This window comes from Electrophorus electricus, chromosome 6 (assembly GCF_013358815.1).
Source record: "Electrophorus electricus isolate fEleEle1 chromosome 6, fEleEle1.pri, whole genome shotgun sequence".
NCBI classification, from domain to species: Eukaryota; Metazoa; Chordata; class Actinopteri; order Gymnotiformes; family Gymnotidae; genus Electrophorus; species Electrophorus electricus.
Genome location: NC_049540.1, coordinates 4,406,822 through 4,425,798, shown reverse-complemented (window position 1 = coordinate 4,425,798; position 18,977 = coordinate 4,406,822). Strand labels below are relative to the sequence as shown.

Below are 18,977 nucleotides of genomic sequence, written 5' to 3'. Positions count from 1 at the left end.
TGTAAAAAGCACTATATAAATCAATTTGACTTTGACTTATACACTTTTGCATTTACTTGGACCAAAGCATCTGATAGTGTTGGGTAAATTGTACTACATGTTCTGCACCAGTTAAAATGATGTATGTTGTGTGATGGCAAATTGTAAATCGAGTATCCACTATCGTCTCTAGCCTAGTACAGTAGGTTAGAGTCAAAGGCACCATTGAACTATGATACTGCTAATATACAATGCTAATAAACCTAAAAGAAATGTAAAATAAGCATAAATCAATATGAAAACAAAGTTAAATACCAAATGATATTAAACAATATGTACTAGTAAATAACTACTAGACCCATGTAAAACTAGACCCATTCAAAAATGTCTTTATGTAAAATCTTTATGTACAGTAAGTACATCATAACCTGGCTATAAGCATTTAAGTAAGATGTTATGTTACACATGAACTTCTTTTTTACTGCATTTTAAAATGAAAAGCAATTATTACCGATCTCCACATCTGATCTCTGCTCTTGTTGCAGTCTCCAGTTCCAGGGAGATCTACTAACATAACATGCTCCAGAAAATCTTTACAGTTTGGAATCTTGATGGTCACACTCCTCACTACTGGCCAGTAACATCCTCCAGGGCTCGAATCGTCATGCTGAACATAAGAAGCAATTATACCCGAGAGCTCTGAGGCCTGATGGTGTAAACAAAATACAGACATGAACACAAGGAAAAATGCTCAATCACATAGGTAGAATCTTGTTTTTAGGCACAGCTGGACTGAGAAACACTTTACAAAACTTCTCAACAAGTCCACATAAACTTACATCCTTGCATGTTATATTTTTTGTTTGGCATGTGAGAAATTCAGGAATTTCTGAGAACCGCTCATCGTTCATGAGGTATTCTTTGGTCATAAAAACACCTTCCTCTCCATACAGTGCTGTAATCTTGTCATTTGCTGTACTGAAGATTTCATAGTCGCTCTCCTCCCCATCCTTAGGTAAAACTTTCAAAAGTGTCTCAAGTTCATCTTCCCACTCCTGAAGGTTAATGGGACATTTTAATTAGAAAAAAACACAATTGGATATAAATAACAGAAGTTCCTTGTGTGAATAAAAGAATACTATCGTATTTCCCTATTTGGAGCAGTGGAAACAGTTTCCGTCATATACATAGTGAGATATATCCTTGTACCTGTTTTGAGATGAATTCAATTTCAGCTATGTAGTTGGAGTCTGTCACATTGGCTTCCACCTGTATGATGACTGATGTACAGGCACAAATGGTTCCTGATGGCAGCAGGTATCTTTCCCCCAGAACAGCGTTGATCAGTGAGCTCTTTCCAGCTCCAGTCTTCCCAAACACTCCCACAGTAGTTTTCTTTTTTATACCTTCATCCAATTTTGAAATACTTTTCCTGTGTACCAAAATACATAAGAAACATAAACTGTTCTAACAAAAAATGTAATGCAGTCTTTGGCATTTGTGCTATTAAGGTGCTATTATTACTGTACCTGATATATTGAGTAAGATTCTCGGTGGAACTGTTTTCAAATTCATTTCTGAGTTTATATTTAACTTTCGTCATGATTATTTTGGCCAATCTGATATTCCGTGTCACTTGCAAAGACAGAAAGACACACAAATATCAAAAACACAATACATGTGAAATGTAAAATGTCAATAAATATAAGACTGAGCCATAAGTATAGTAACTATTTGGGTGTATCTAACCAGTTTTTATAGTGTTGGGGTTGGCTTTTGAAACATAGTTTTCTCATGCATGACCTGACACCCACGGTTCATTAGTATTGCTTCAATTAACATGAAAGGGAGGAAGACATCACTTCCAATCAAGTAGAGCCCATGTAGATATGCAGTGCTGCAGTCGCAGCCATAGTTAGCTATTGTACTGCTGGAAATCGTCTTGCATTTTGGCTGCTTTAAAAGGTCATTTGAGCTAACACTTGCAGTTCAAAAGGAGCAGTTTGTCTTAAAACAGCTACATGCTAAGAACGGCAATGGCTTGTCGAAATTATTGGTGTAATAAATTATTGGTGTAATGCGGGGGTGACAAACGAACACACTTGAAGTGCCGGTGCCTTGGATGTTATGATGCACAGAACTAACAAAGGATGCCATAATATGAACAACAGAAACCGGATAGAAGAAATTAATAATAAGTTTAATAACAGACAGACTAACCAGGGAAACAATACGGACTAGAGCAGGCTAACCAAACAATAACAGGCTAATAAGGTTAGGGCAAGACTAAGACGAATACTCGTGGAAAACACAACATAGACTAAAATACACAGAAAGTATTACAGATGAAGGAACAGCAAGAGAAACTAAACAAGGAGCACGGGGAGAAAGTGCATAAGAACGAGGGGCGAGATCAACCAGGAAAATACTAAATACATATGAGCGAGGACAAACAGGATCTAACCAGAGATGATGACCGACAAACAAGCGACACAGGAACGGGGTTTACATAGGAATGCAATTAGGGACAAACTCAGAACAGATGGACACAAAGAAGAGGAGACACGGAACCATGGAGAGACGAAAATTGGAAAACCTGGAAGTGACTATGTTGTCAGGGAAACAGGGAATGCTCTGGTCTGTGGATGTGACAATTGGATTGTAAATCTGCTCAGTATTTTGTTCTGGGTGGGGTCCCATGCCACAATAAGACTTTTATGTATATTTTGTAATTGTTAATATAACTTGTAACTTGGAATTTTTCCTTAATTGATTGGGAAATTATTGTAGTGAATTTACCCATGCATAGGTTGTTAAAGGTATAATTACAAATCACTACAACTAATTAAAAGCTAAAAAGAAAAGCTGAATGTTTTTCTGTTCTGTTTACTTGTAATAAATGAGGACTTTTTAAAAATCTTGGCAGTAACAGCAAAATGTAAATCTTACCATCACCCATCTTCTCTGGGCTAGGACACTTCTGTTTTCGTCTTTTTGTTGTTTCATGTGAAGTAGACGGGGTAACATGTTCACATGGTCTTTTGTTCCCTGTTAATGAAAATCAGTATGAAGACATTTCCAACAATGTAAAAATATCCGTAATATAGGTTTTTAAACAGTTACCTTTATTATCCATTTGCTGTTACCCTGAGGAAGAAAGAGAAAAATTTCAAATGAGAAACAACAGAACAAAATGGCTTTTACTTGAGGTATGTGGTTTAGGCAGTGGTAGCTCAGTGTTTAAGGTACTTGACTAGTTACCAGAAGGTTGCTGGTTCAATCGCCACCACCAAGTTGCCACTGTTGGGCCCCTGAGCAAGGCCCTTTACCCTCAATTGCTCAAGTTGTACTCAGTCATAATTGTAAATTGATTTGGATAAAAGTGTCTGCTAAATTCCATAGAGTATTTAAGTTTTTTAGTGTTGCTGTAATGAACAGGCTAGAGCCAAATGCTTGTAGATAAGATCAGTAGGACGGGTTTTATTAATAAAGGAGTAATCCAGATCTAACATCAGATACCAGTCAAAGATCAGTAGCTGGATGGAGTGCACAAGAGTAAACAGGATAAAATCTGTTACGAACTCCAGGAACAACCATCAGCCCCGCACAGCCCTGCCCACTTGCTCGCACCCTCGATCTGACTCAACCGAATTCTAGTACACACCTGATTCCTATTCCACTCATTACCAAGACCTTTATAAGCTTCTCCTCCCCCCTTACCAGTTGTGAAGTATTGCTTCTATGTGGCGTACCGAGTGTTTCCTCATCCTGTGTGCTTTCCCGGCTATTGACTCCTGCTTGCCTTCTAGACCTCGACCCCTACCTGACCTTCGGACACCTCCTGAACGCTACCCCGTGCATCGACCTCGGAAAGACCTGACCACCCTTCCCCATCCTACTGCACGCATTAGTTTGGTTGCTAAAATAAAACCTCTGCAACTGGATCTTCTTCTATGTGTGTGCATTCATTACAGAATACTTCGCCTTTTCATGGATCCAGTGGAGGTACAAAACAGACTGGCCCAGCAGGAGGTTTCCATGGCCAAGCTACCTGGAACCATTCAGAGACTTTCACAGGTAGTTCTTACCATGACTGCTGTGAATCCTTCGGCGTCTACCGCAGTTACTCATTGTATTCCCATGGCCGTCCCAGAGCATTTTGATGGCTCTGCAGATCGATGCAAGAACTTCTTGATGCAGTGCTCCATATATTTCTCCCATTATACCATGCAATTCATCACCGACAAGGACTGTGTCGTTTTGTCACTACTGACTGGTGAGGCAAGTGCTTGGGGAACCACCCTCTGGGATAGCCAGGACCCTACGTTACAGTCTGAAATGGAATTCTACAGTCTTTTAAAGGCTGTTTTCGATCATCCTGCAAGTGGTTGGGATCCAGGAACTATTTTATGCGAGATACGACAAGGGAAGTGCACAACGGCTGACTACGCCTGAGAATTCTGTATGGTCGCCGCTGGCAGTGGCTGAGTGAGACGACATTGAAAATCGTGTTTTGTCATGGACTTTCTCCAGGACTCCAGACAGAACCTGCATGCAGAGGGGAGTCGACTATGCTGTCTGAGCTTATCAAACTCTCTATTACTGTAGATAACCTACGATGGACCCATCAGCCATTACAACGTGCACCCCGCCCCCGTACTTTCGTACTAGAGGATTCTAACAATGGATCTGGTGAAGTCCCTGAGCCAATGCAAGTGAGTCTCTCATGCCTCACCCCCCAAGAACGTGCCAGACGATTCGCCAGTGGATCGTGCCTGTACTGCGGCGCTAACAGTCACTTCTGCGACAGCTGTTCAACACACACATAGTGACATCTTCTCTACTGTATATTACTCGTCAGCTTACACTCACTGTAGTCCTTATGGCTGATGGTAACAGTGTTTCTCTCTCTGCCTTGGTGGATTCCTGTGCAGCAGGGAATTATGATGTAGGAAACCGGGCACTTCTGATGGTCCAACTTGCCCTAGGGCAATGAAGACACTAGTTAGAAAGGGCTGAACATCCCTTCTTGGTATACACGGACCATTGAAACCTGGAGTACCTACAGTCAGCTCGACAACTCAACCCAAGGCAAGCTAGGTGGTCATTGTTCTTCTCCAGGTTTAACTTAACTGTGTCTTATAGACCTGCTTCCAAGAATCAAAAGGCGGATGTCTTGTCACGCATCTATGATAAGGGGCAGACCAACCCAACTCCAGAGACCATCCTACTTAATAGCTGCTTCCTAGCCCTCATACGGTGGTTCTTCAAGGATGACCTGGAGAATGCTTTGAAGGATGACCCTAGTCCAGAGGAATGCCCCCCAAGAAGACAATATGTTCCAGCTTCCCTCAGAGGAACATCCTGGTATCACTCATACCACATGCACATTGTCCCATAAGTTTTGGTGGCCCTCCCTTCCTGATGATATGCATGATTACATAATGTCTTGTATAGTCTGTGCTCAGTCTCGCACCCCTCGCCCTCTCCCTGCTGGGAAGTTCATCACGGACTTACCTGCCTCTGATGGGAACATGCTTATAATGGTGGTGGTGTGGTGCCTCATTCCTTTTCCTCACTTACCTACAGCCTGTGAAACAGCAGAAGCCATGTTCTCTTTTGTGTTTCGCATATTTGGTCTACCAGAGCAGATTGTGTCTGATCGTGGTTTGTAATTCACATCACTGGTCTGGAAGAAGTTTTGTAAGATGTTAGCCATAACTATGAATCTCTCCTCAGGTCACCATCCCCAGTCCAATGTCAGAGGTCCAATGTGTTAATCAAGAGGTTGGAAGGTTCCTCCGTCAGTACTGTACTTCACAAACAGACTGGCCACAAATTCCTTCCTTGGGTGGAATATGCCCGCAATTCACTCACGCACTCCTCCACCCCCTTGCAATGTGTCTACAGTTATCAACTGGCCCTCTTCCCATAGGATGACTCCCCTACTGACATACAAGTGTTGGATCAATAGTTTTGACAGAGCTCTCGAATGTGGGAGGTCGGCCACGTCCACTTGCAGAGAGCTTTACGTACTCGACAAAGGTTTGCCAATCGTCGCTGTAACCCCAATGTAATATTGCATCCTGATTACAACCCCCATCAACTCTCCTGCCCCTGTCGAGATCAATGGTGAACCGGCCTATGCTATCCATGCATTATTGGATTCCCAGAGACGGAACGGGACCCTTCAGTACTTTGTCGACTGGGAGGGCTATGGACTTGAGGAGCAATCGTGGGTTCCCAGGGCTGATGTCCTGGACTCCTCTTTGCTTGCGGACTTCCATGCTGCTCACCATAATCTTCCAGGCCCTCAGGGCCATGGTAGGCCTAGGACTACCCGTTCTTGGGCGTCAGGTGCCACCCTTCTGTTGGGAGATACTGTTATGAACCCCAGGAACAACCATCAGCCCCGCACAGCCCTGCCCACTCGCACACACCCTTGATCTGGCTCACCGGATCTGGCCCACCCTCATTACCTACCCCTTTATAAGCTTCTCCTTTATAAGCATTTCCTCATCCTGTGTGCTTTCCTGGTTACTGACTCCTGCTTGCCTTCTAGACTTCGTCTCCTGCCTGACCCTCGGGCACCTCCTGAACGCTACCCCGTGCATTGACCTCAGACCGACCCGACCACCCTTAACCGTCCTACTGCACGTATTAATTTGGTTGCTAAAATAAAACCTCTGCAACTAGATCTTCATCTACATGTGTGCATTCATTACAAAATCCAACTTACAAAGTCAGAGAGCAGTCCAATAGAGCGAACTAACCAGACAGGGAATAGGCAGAATCAGTAACCAGGACACAAAAACAGGTTGGTAGCCAGAGAGACACACATGGATAACACTGGGTATACATGCAACAACCATGTCAGTACTTCACAAAGGATGAGAGTTACAAACAGGCTTAAACAGACAGGCTGATAATCAGAATGGAGTCCGGACTAGGGAGCCTCACAGATGCTGAGTTAAATTTAAACCCATCATAAAAAGCAAATTTAGAATTTAGTTTTAGAATCAGCTTGTATAGGAGGCTTTCAAACACAAAGGCATGGATTACAATGAACAGCCAACACACAGGAAACAAGGCACGGTTAATATACATGAACTAATAATTGTTAACTAGACACAGGTGCTACAAATGGAGGGTGGAAAAATGAAACATGGAAGCAAAACAATCACATGAGACAGGGAAACCATAGAAACATGGATGCTACGGACCAACCGTGACAATCGGTACCCAGTTAATATCATATAATGTATAATATATATATTCTATGTGAGTAGGTAAGAGATGTATAAGCACTTGAGCAGCACATTGCTTGCATAGCTGATGAAGGACACGCACACACACACACACACACACACACACACACACACACACACACACATATATATATATATATATATATATATATATATATATATATATATATATATATATATATATATATATATATATATATATACACACACACAGTGGTGTGAAAAAATGTTTGTCCCCTTCCTGATATTTTGTTGCATGTTTGTCACACTTAAATGTTTCAGATCATCAAACAAATGTAAATATTAGACAAAGATAACATAAGTAAACACAAAATGCAGTTTTAAAAGGTTTTTATTATTAAGGGGGAAAAAAATCCAAACCTACATGGCCCTGTGTGGAAAAATGATTGCCCCACCACCCAGCCTGTTAAAACATAAATTAACTGTTGTTTATCACATCTTTGGAAATGTGAGTTCAATTTCTCTAGCCACACAGGCCTGATTACTGCCACTTCTGTTCTCAATCAAGAAAGCACTTAAATAGGTGCTGACAAAGTGAAGTAGACGAAAAGATCCTCAAAAGCTAGACAACATGCTGCAATCCAAAGAAATTCAGGAACAAATGAGATACAAAGTAATTGAGATCTATCAGTCTGGAAAAGGTTATAAAGACATTTTGAAAGCTTTGGGACTCCAGCAAACCACAGTGCGAGCCATTATCCACATAGCAAAAACATGTAACAGTGGTTAACCTTCCCAGGAGTAGCCGGCAGACCAAAATTACACCAAGAGTGCAGCGGCGACTCATCCAAGAGGTCACAAAAGACCTCACAACAACATCCAAAGAACTGCAGGCCTCACTTGCCTCAGTTAAGGTCACTGTTCATGACTCCACCATAAGAAAGAGACTGGGCAAAAATGGCCTGCATGGCAGAGTTCCAAGACAAAAAAACACTGCTGGTAGACAACTCAGTTGTACTGAGTGGTACTCACCGATTATCTTTAGGAATTTCACTAACCCTCACACACTGGACAGGTGGTGATTTACAAAATGGAAAAATAAAAGTTAATGTAACAGGAAGAACATTGACAAATCTAAAGGAATAAAAGTACATTTCTGATCTTGAAAATGTACTTGAGCAAGAGTACAACAGATCCTCTTTTAAAACAACTCTTAAAAGTACAACTAGTTCAAAAAAATTATAGTAAATGTAACGTGTTACTACCCACATCTACAGAGCAACAGTAGAGAGAGTGTTTCATTTTGTTCAGAGAGTAGACTTGAAAAGATGGCTGCAGCTTCAGCAATACCTGAACTCAAAGGAGGAATAAAGAGCAAAATACACTGTGTGCACAATTATTAAGCATTTTGTATTTTTGAGGATTCATTTTATTAACTACAACTATTTATTAACAACTACAGACTCTCTGTCAATCCAAAATGTTAATAAACCTCAAACCTGAATATTTAAGAAAGTAAAAGTGAGGTTTTGGCTTTCTTAGGAGAATATCTATGTGTGCATAATTATTGAGCAACTATTATGCAGAATTATTATGCATCTAAATGAAAAACAAATTTTCCCATCTCACTTGTTTATTTTTATCTGTTAAAATGAGAATAATAAATAAACAGCTGAATTCATAAATAAACATTTCTGACATTAAAAAAATATCAGTGACCAATATGGCCACCCTTCTTTTCAATAACAGTCATAAGCCTTCCATTCATGGAGTCTGTCAGTTTCTTAATCTGTGAGACAATCACCTTTTTGTGCAACAGCAACTACAGCCTCCCAGACACTGTTCAGAGAGCTGTACTGTTTTCCTTCACCATAAATCTCTTGTTTAAGAAGCGTTTACAAGTCCTCAATAGAGTTTAGGTCAGGTGAGGAATTGGGCCATGTAATTATCCTTAAAGTCTGTATTGGCTAGCCACGCAGTGGAGTACTTTGATGCATACGAAATCGCATTGTCCTGCATAAAAATAGTCTTCTTGAAAGATGCAGACTTTTTCCTGTACCACTGCTTGAAGAAAGTGTCTTCTAAAAACTGGACAGAACTGCTAGAGGACAGAATGTCAGCACATCGTTTTAGAGGAGTATGCCGAGTCTGTGATGGGATTCATATCCAAGTGTGTGGAAGATGTGACCATTATCAAAAATATCACCACACGTGCCAACCAAAAACCCTGGCTCACCAGAGAGGTGCGTACGCTTCTAAGAGCACGTAATGCTGCATTCAAGTCTGGGGACAAAGATGCTCTAAGATCTGCTAGAGCCAACTTGAACCGGGTCGTGAGAGCAGCAAAGTGTGCATATGGATAAAAAATCCAGTCACTTCACTGACTCAAAAAACGCCAGGTGCTTGTGGCAGGGCATCCAATCGATCACAGACTACAAACCATGCCCAGTACCCAGCGATGACGACACTGACGTCCTCAACATACTCAACACCTGCTTCAGCAGGTTTGAGGAGACAAACACTACCACAATAACAAAAGCAACCCTCAGCAAGGATGATGAAGTACTCGGTCTTGACTCAGCTGACGTCCGGAGGACCCAACCCTAGGAAAGCTGCAGGTCCTGACAACATACCAGGGTATGTGTTCAAGCAGTGTGCTGACCAACTGGCTTATGTCCTCACAGACATCTATAACATCTCCCTGAGCCAAGCCATTGTTTCTCAGACTATACTTGTTGTATAGTCTGAATGACAATAAAGCTGAATTTGACTTTGACACACACACACACAAATTGTTGCCTTGTGTTATTAAATGAGTTCCAATTCATTTGCTACTTGAGTAGTCTTTTTAAAAGATACTTTCTTACTTTTACATAAGAAATAATTTAAATGACTACTTTTATATTTGCTTGAATAAATATTCTTTTAAAGTAACAGTACTTTTACTCAGTTTTTGGCTACTCTGTCCACTTCTGGATAACACCATAAACACTAATGTAGCAACAATGATAATAACAGTGGAATTAAGGAAACAGCACATAAAAAGTAAGCAACTTGGCCAACATAGAAACAGCTTCAAAGTTTGAACAAAACTTTAAATACAAAATACATAAATAGACTACTTAAATCACATGTGTGCAGACTACACATGGGTGTGGAACATTTATAGTTAATCCACCGCTTGAACAGTTTGTGCAGTAAGTTACGACGTTACAGGCACTTCCACTCATCTCCCTGACCCCGACTTTGCCCATTATCTGACCCACCCTGGTACTTGATCCTGGTCCTGGGAAGACAGATGCAGCAGAACAAAACAACTCCTAGTAGGGAGTTGTTCCTTTTTCTCACTTCTTAGGATGAACAGTATAAAGGTGGACCTTCCACCTCCCCCTTACAACGCTTGTGTGTGTGTAACTGAGACGGCCTTTGAATAAACTTGATTTTTCTTCTTTACCCTCACCTGTGAGTCGATTCATAGCATAGCAATTGCTGTAATCATTATATTGTTTCTCCAACCTGTCCAGGAATATTTCCACCACACCACTAAAGACTAACCTGGAAGGACTGGAAGGACCATTTCTGGGAAAGGCTTTGTTTATTCAGATTCACCTAATTTGTTTATTTATGGTTGTTCCCACTCACCTGCTCTAAAACTGGATTGTACATAAGTGATACACACACACACACATTTTATATATATATATATGAGAGACAGACAGATAGATAGATAGATAGATAGATAGATAGATAGATAGATAGATAGATAGATAGATAGATAGATAGATAGATAGATAGATAGATAGATAGATAGATAGATAGATAGATAGATAGATAGATAGATAGATAGATAGATAGATAGATAGATAGATAGATAGATAGATAGATAGATAGATAGATGATAAGGTGTGCCAACCCACAACAGAGCACTGGCCACAAGCCTTAAGCTTCATTTCCTTGTTTGTACTCTCCATTTCCTGAGACGTAACCTGTACAACAGTATAACTGAAACTGCCTGCCTGTATAACTTGTATAACCTGAATAACTGAAACTGGATAACTCTAAAGTCTGACATTATTAATGTTTAGGTTTCCTACAATGCAGTGCAATGGAGAATGTAAAAAAAAACAAAACAAAAAAAACAAGACATTTGCATTACTGGACTTGCCTCAGTTTCTTCCCAGTAAATATCTTTCATAGCTTTCACTCTTCATCCCCTCCTTCCTCAAAAATATAGCTTTTATTAGCACTACTCCACTTCCCAGATAATAATATGATACATTTCACTCTAATGTGGCAACACTGATAATGACAATGGAATTAAAGAAACGTTACATAAAAATAAAGCAACTTGGCCAGTAACAAACAGCCGCAAGTTTGAAAAAGAAGTTTTAAAAATCTTGTTGCAACAAAATACATAAATGGTCTACTTACTGTGTATGTAGCTGTGTTGAATGGAAGAGCAGATGTAACAGAAATATAAATGGTGATAGGCAAGTTGCTGAACTCACATAAAACTCATAGCCAAATACAAATGGGTGTGGTATGTACTATGTAGTCATGTGCAATTATTATTTCTGGGAAAAGGCTTTCTGTGCCAGCCCACAACAGAGCACTGCCCACAGTTCTTAAGTTTCATTACCAATTTATAATCTGACATGAAAAAGGCTTGTTTCAAACTATACAGTGTGATGCAAATTATAAAAAACAACAAAAAACAATAAAAAACTTGTGTGTTAATGGGGCTGCCTCAGGTTTCTTTCCTTCCTTTCAACTTGACCCTTTGCCCCTCCTTCCTCAAAAAATATGCATGAAAACTGCAGATAGAAACACAAAATGTGTAAGTGAGCGGTTCGGAGGTGGATGCGAGTGTGGAGAAGAGTGAGATTTATTATGGGCAAATCCAAAATCAGAGTCGTTGTAGCAGTCCAGGGTCATAAAGCCAACATGGAGACTACACGGATCTATGATTAAACAAACAAAACGCACGAAGGCAAAGAGGGAGAGCAGGCAATAACAAAGGCTAGGAAACATGAAGGCATGGAGTACAAGCTTAACAAACATAATGATTCAGTTATCCAAACACAATGAAGTAAACATACACAATGAATAGCCAAGACATAAGGAACAAGACAGGGTTTAAATACATGAATTAAACGAGGGACAGGTGTGGAAAATGAAACGAGGGGCAGAGAAAACGAAATTATGGCATGGAGCTAAAATACACAAGACAGGGAAAACACGGAAGATGGGAGGGACTAATCGTGACAAAATGCAAATGTAGAGCCCAATCAAGCATAATTACCATGTGTTCAAGTTAAAGAAAAATACAGAAAAACTGAGGTTTTTTGTGTTTACTATGTAATTAATACAAATTAGATTAATTTGAACTTTTTTATCTTAGAAACTTGAAATAAATTTAAATTGATTTTTAATGAGTCAAAATTCCATCTTAAGTGTATGTATCGAAATAGGCAAGAGGGAGGTCTACCACAATTCTAATAAATTCTAATAAACAGATAAGGTAAATCATGGTTTGTTGTGTGTGTAGTGGTAAGATAAGTTAAATCATGATTTGTTCTGTGTGTAGTGAGCTGGCCTGGAGGATGGGACTAGATGCTAGTACAACCTTAACCTATATCAATAATAATGTAACTTTTAGTACTGAACCTCTGATACCTGCAGTAATCTTCAATTAAACATCCAGTCCTGGAGACAACATTTAATTACTGCCTCAGTTGCAGCAACTCAGAAACATGAGAGTCAAAAGCTGACACACCTCCTCTTTATTATATACTATTTTCTATATTTTAGAAAAACAGTGATGTATCAAAACAACAAAGCACATATGGGATCATGTTTGTTTTCTTGAATATCACATTTTCCCCACTCTTAGTGCCCTCTTAACCAGCTTCATGAGGCAGCCACCTATGATGCTTTTCCATCAGTCTTGAAGAATTTTACACGTGCAAAGTGTAACGTGACAGAAACCAGCCAGGTGCTTTCAGATAAATGTCAACACAGTGACTTTATTAACAAAAGGGGGATCCAGACTCACAGTCAATAAACAGGTATAGGATAACAACAAGAATAGAGGCAACCAATACATGAAGAGGTGTAATCAAGAAAACAGCCCAAGTACAGAAATCAAAATGAGCAGTCCAAAAGATTAAATCCAACAACAGGAGACAAAAGAGACCAAAACAAAGGATAAGCAATAACCAAGGAAACACCAGGCATGCACAGAGTCAAACAGGACACATGGGTAGGAGGAGCTGGATACAGGTGAGCATGATCAATATTCAGGAGAGGATGAACGTTGTGATTACCTTGTGATTGGTAGAATGGGGTGGAGTGTCAGTGAAGTTGCTGGCAGGTGGATTCTGGGTAATGTAATCTGGGATAGATTGTACAGAATTGAATGAAACAGAAGTTAGGAATCCCAGGGTTGGTGGGGATCACGACACTTGTAAGGCTTAGGGTGCATTTAAAATGAACTTTTCATTTAAAATGACAATAAATTGTAATTAAAATGTTTTGGGAAATTAATTTATATATAAATGATCAAAAACAAATTTAAACATAAACCATTAGATTAAAATGCATTTAAAACTATGAGAAACATACATAAAGTCAGGTATGTCAAAGCTTTGACTTGTACTATAATTATGAAATAAAAAAACATAAAATGGTATTTGTTACTTTGGAAATCAGAACTGTATTATGAAAACAATTTTTTAAAGATAATAAGAAAGAATGCATGTTTTACAGTAATTAAATATTTTATGGAGTTATTATAAAAGTTAATTAAAACGCATTAAAACTACACAAGAAGCAGCCTCCATCCTGCTCCTTGCAGTGGGATCCAAGAATTCTGCACTATGCCACTGCTTTTGCTCACTATATGAAGGGGCATGTGTGTTTAAAAAATCTGCCTTCCAAAAGTGAGATATTTTATCAGGAGAAAATACAGTTCACTCCTTTCAATGGCATCAATATTCCATTCAGGATGTATTCTTTTCAGCATTGTCCCGCAACCTCATTATTTGTTGGATTTGTCTATAGCTGATATAAATTGACCACTGAAAGCATTTTTGTTTGAAATTTGTCTCAAATACAAAGACAGTTTTATCAGACATTATTATATCATGTCAGAGAGGCCTTTAACATGAAATGTAAAAGACACTCCAGTAAAGAATGCCTAACATAAGTTGCATTTGCATGCAACTTATGTTAGGCATTCTTTGCTGGAGTGTTTATCTTCCTTTCTTACCCACTGATGACTGAAAGTTGAATTAAGAATCTGATACACCAGACTTTTGTGTCTATAGTAGCTTTTAAAGGATCATAACAAATAAATAAAAGTTAATGGGATTAAAAAAGCTTTGCAGTGACTATGTTGACTGTCAGCTAGGTTTCAATTCAGATGTTGGTACTACAGTATGGTGCATTGTAAGGACAGCACATTATATGTCTAAAAATTAATTTTGGCACTGTGTCTTGTTAACATTTATTAATTTTCTGCCATTTTAGTTTCGGTCATCAAATTGCAGTGCTACACAAAAAATGATAATTTAGCTGAATCGGGTTGTACTCACAGAAATAGGTTGTTGAAGTCATTGTCAATGTTGTTATACATGTGTTTGGCCAAATCCTTATTCAGATCAAGTTTTCCTTTGCTAGATCTATGGTATCCATTACTCCTGCACAATGCTGACAGTGTTTGGGGAAATCCATGACTGCCCTTATTATTGAGAGTAATAAAAACAATTTAAATAAAAGACAATAAAAATATTTTAAAACATAATTTAAAAAAAAACATTGGTTTTATGACATCTGTTGCAGTTTTAATACATTCTTGCTCAGATTATTTTGTTCCAGCAGTGAGGAGTTCTCCCAGAAAGGACAAAACACGATAATGACATTTCTGCAAGTTTTCAAGTTCAGATTGTAATCCTGATTGTACAGTTTGCACAAATACCGAAGAGGATCCAATTGCTAGAGATTTTATTTTAGCTAACAAACTAATTCCTGGAATCACACAGGTAAGCGTAGTCAGGTTGGTCTGGGGTTGAAACATGGGGTAGCGCCCAGGAGGTGTCCAAGGGTCAGGCAGGAGATGAGGTCTAGAAAGCAGGCAAGAGTCAATAACCAGGAAAACACAGGATAAAGAAATACTCTGTATGCCACATAGGTAAAGTATTGCTTTGCAACGTGTACATGTGGAACGGAAGCTTATAAAGGGGGGTGGTAATGTGGGTAATGGGAATCGTGTGTGCTAGAATTCCAGTGAGTCAGATCGGGGGTGTGGGCGTGGCTGTGCGGGGCTGAGGGTTGTTCCTGGGGTCTGTAACTGGCAAGGTTTGCACAACTTTTAGAGCAGTGGTATTATAATGTATCTCTTATGTATATTCTAACTAGTAATAATTAAATTAAACGTATTGCAAATTAGTATTTCTAAAAGTCAAAATTCAATTATGTGGACCTGGAATTTTTACTAGTCAACGTTAAACTGTAGATAAATGACAAAACAAATGAAACTGAAACATCACTAAACTGCCACACTTTAATGTCTCACTCACACCCGTTCCCCGTTACACGTCACATATTTACACCCACAGGTAATTTCCACTAGCACTTTACATTAGCCTCTATTGAAACTAAACTCTTGCTCTCTACAATGTCTTCAAGGGCTGTTCTCCATTGTCTAAATGCCTGGTTTCTTTGCTTAAATAAAGTTGCTTCAAACCTGCACCTTTGTCACTGCCATGTCATATTAGAGTTAGCTCAACATCTATTTTAGCTTCATATTTCTACAGAGTACAGATTTTCACTTGATATAACTCAAAATGCACCCACTAATTCGTGTCATCTTTAGTGAATGAATGTTAGTATTTTAATTAAAAAACCTTATATGCATGAATTTGTCTTACTTCAGCATGAATTCATTTAATGTAAAGATTTTAAGTAATTACAACTTAGAATTACAGTGCCATCAATACAAATGATGTAGAAAGATTCTGTAGCATTGGAAAAAGAAATGGGGGCTCAATACTCATGAACATGCAATTATGCTAGACTTGAGGAAAGCTGTGGAGATGGGTGACATGGAAAAAAACCATGCATGAGTTCCTTTCCCTATTACTAAATCCACAGTCAATAAGCAGGGCAAGTTGGCTTACAATTACATGGGCTGCTGAGTGAACCATTTGAATCATTTTGAACAAACTTCTAGTCCTTCAACAGTGGTAAGCTCCTAATCATGGCAATCCTGATGGCTGGATATTTTTGGATAGGGAACACGTTCACCATTTTCAGTGACATTGATGTGCAACAAAGATGTACCTGATTAAAAATGCATCAGCTAAACCAACCACCACACTGTTAGAATTTCCTACAATGTGACTCCCTTTTCTGTACAGTACTCTATTCTATCCAGCCATATTAAAGCTCTATCCTCTGTCATGTTAGCATGTCTATTCTCAGATAGGTGAAAGGCCATGTCAGTTATGGGTTGAGCTAGTGACAGACGGCGGTCTCATTTTTGGTGCTACTTATTTTATGTCAGAGCACGTTGCACTTGCCATTTCATTTATATATTTCTGCTTACTCATCTGCTTTGCCATCTATATATATTTGTGTATCTCTAAATCATGTGTAATTGCTTCTCAGCATCTTTGGCTCAGTGTCACTCATTCTGAGAAACGTGTTCCTGGGCCCTGATGACAACTAGACACAGGCGTGGCAAACGGTGGTACCAGAGGAATGGGGTTAAGGAAAACGGAATTTCTTTTTCCTAACATTTCAGTGTTAATTCTATGCGGAATATGCATCACATCCTAAACCATATTCATACCGCTGCTGTTTCAGTGTAAATGTTATTTCAGAGAATTAATCAAAATGCATCACATCCTAAACCATATCCATACCTCTTCCATTTCAGTGTTAATGCTATTTTAGAGAATTAATCACAACCTATAAAATATCAGGTGGAAGAGAAAAAATTTGTCAAAGGGCTGACAAATTGTGCATGACAAAAGATAGGTGTGCCTCATATACTGAGTATATGTACAAGTTTGATATTTCTAGTGACTTATGTCATAAATTCCCTGATGCAACATGAAACATGATGTGCAGGTCATTCAGAAAATCTATTATTAATGCATAAATTTTACCAATATTATTCTTTTTAAGAATTTAACTTGATATAATAGGTCTATAAAATTAGATTGTTATATTTAATATTTATAACTATTCCTCCTTTTTTACAACTTTATTTAGAACTCTGCATACTTCACCAGTTGCTCTTTTTCCATGATTGGAGTATCACTGATTAAGTGATTAAGTGACACCCCCATGAAGGCACACACCTGTACAGGATTAAGTGTTAGTGTGTGTCTGTCTATTTAAACCCCCGCCAGTGCGTGCCTCACCATTGGTGTTTGTTAGCGTCGGAAGTGTAATGTTAGGATCCATGTTTGTCTAACCTGTGTTGATGTAAAGGCTTAATTGTTAGTGTTAAGTGGGTCTATGTTTATTGTTAATGTTGTGTGAGTGCCACCGTAGTCTTTTATGTTATGTCATTATATGTTTCACATGTCAGGAGAGTCTGTGCGTCCTGCTCCATGCCCTGCGGTACCCAGGCAGCATTACAATGCCAGATTTGTTTGATCATGCCCTTGCCCTTAAACTGGTTTGGACATATAGGGTGTATATACATATATGATAATAAGTGATAAAGATATTATTAAGGCTTAGAGGTAACATTTTGTTTTGAAAGGTCCTTTCTAGATTAAATAAACAATTTCATAAATATCAATTATGTAGCAGTAGCGAAGGATCTGAATTCCATTGTTTTCCATTTATTTGGAGTGTCCAAGTTCATATATGAAGATGTTAACCTAGAAGTTACTAAACATGTAGCAGGTATAATACATTCAATCTTCTCATACTTAACAAGCTGTTATGGACTTGCTGTTGATGACATTCTGTAACTGAATTTGTTCTTGATTAGGGCCAGGTTGAGGGTCATGTGACAAAGGCTGAGGGCAGCAACCATACCCAGGTCTCAAAGCCAGGTGCTACAGCTGGTAAATTCATGCCAAAACCTTAGGACCAAAGAGCCAGCTCTCTGCCACAGCAGCCAGAGCCCCCATCTTACTTTACTGAGTGACAGTCTCTTCAGTCTCCTCTTCTCAGAGGGGTTAAGGACTAACAGTTCAGTCTCAGCTCATGAAAGTCGTCAATTCTATACGTGATTATTTTTCATCTATCAAAAATATCACTCAGGGTTTACAGACATAATGACCAAGGTTTATTGAACAAGCAGAGATAAGAGAAACATGCACACCAATCATTGACTAAGATTCTATTAATGACCAGGAAGTGGTTAGTTCACTAGAATCATTATAATGACAAGCCTAACAATGTAAACACACTAAAGTTATCACAAACAATTCGTGGTGGATACAGGCAATTAGATAAGATAATAAAAAAAATAATAATTAGAGAAACAAGTTAAATAGATTGATTTACACAATCTATGGGAGTAATCAAACTTATCAATCAAGACCAACAAAGGAAATGTATTAATCGACAAATTTTGTCATTTTTGTGCCTACAGTCTAATAGGAGGATCAGGAGAGAAAGCCGTTGCGAACAGTGAAGTGGGGAACTAATTAAGAGTTATGAATATGTGTCACGGGTAAGGGAAAAAAGGTTAACTTTAAAAGCTCATCCATCATGATAGTTTTAAGTCTTTTAAAGTTTACA

The 18,977-nt window shown here is 38.9% G+C and overlaps 1 protein-coding gene across 1 annotated transcript in view; it reads right to left on the bottom strand.

Annotated features, from left to right (window-relative positions):
- LOC113568135 (nuclear GTPase SLIP-GC-like) overlaps positions 1-3,020 on the bottom strand; it is a 17,542-nt gene extending 14,522 nt beyond the window's left edge. The window contains exons 1-5 of the mRNA XM_035526792.1: positions 2,929-3,020; positions 1,509-1,614; positions 1,189-1,411; positions 819-1,034; positions 491-685 (exon numbers count right to left, since the gene is read on the bottom strand). Of these exons, the coding sequence (XP_035382685.1) occupies positions 491-685; positions 819-1,034; positions 1,189-1,411; positions 1,509-1,614; positions 2,929-2,938 (750 nt within the window). The 5' untranslated portion in view covers positions 2,939-3,020. The remainder of the gene's footprint in view (positions 1-490; positions 686-818; positions 1,035-1,188; positions 1,412-1,508; positions 1,615-2,928) is intronic.
- Between the last annotated feature and the right edge of the window lie 15,957 nt (positions 3,021-18,977).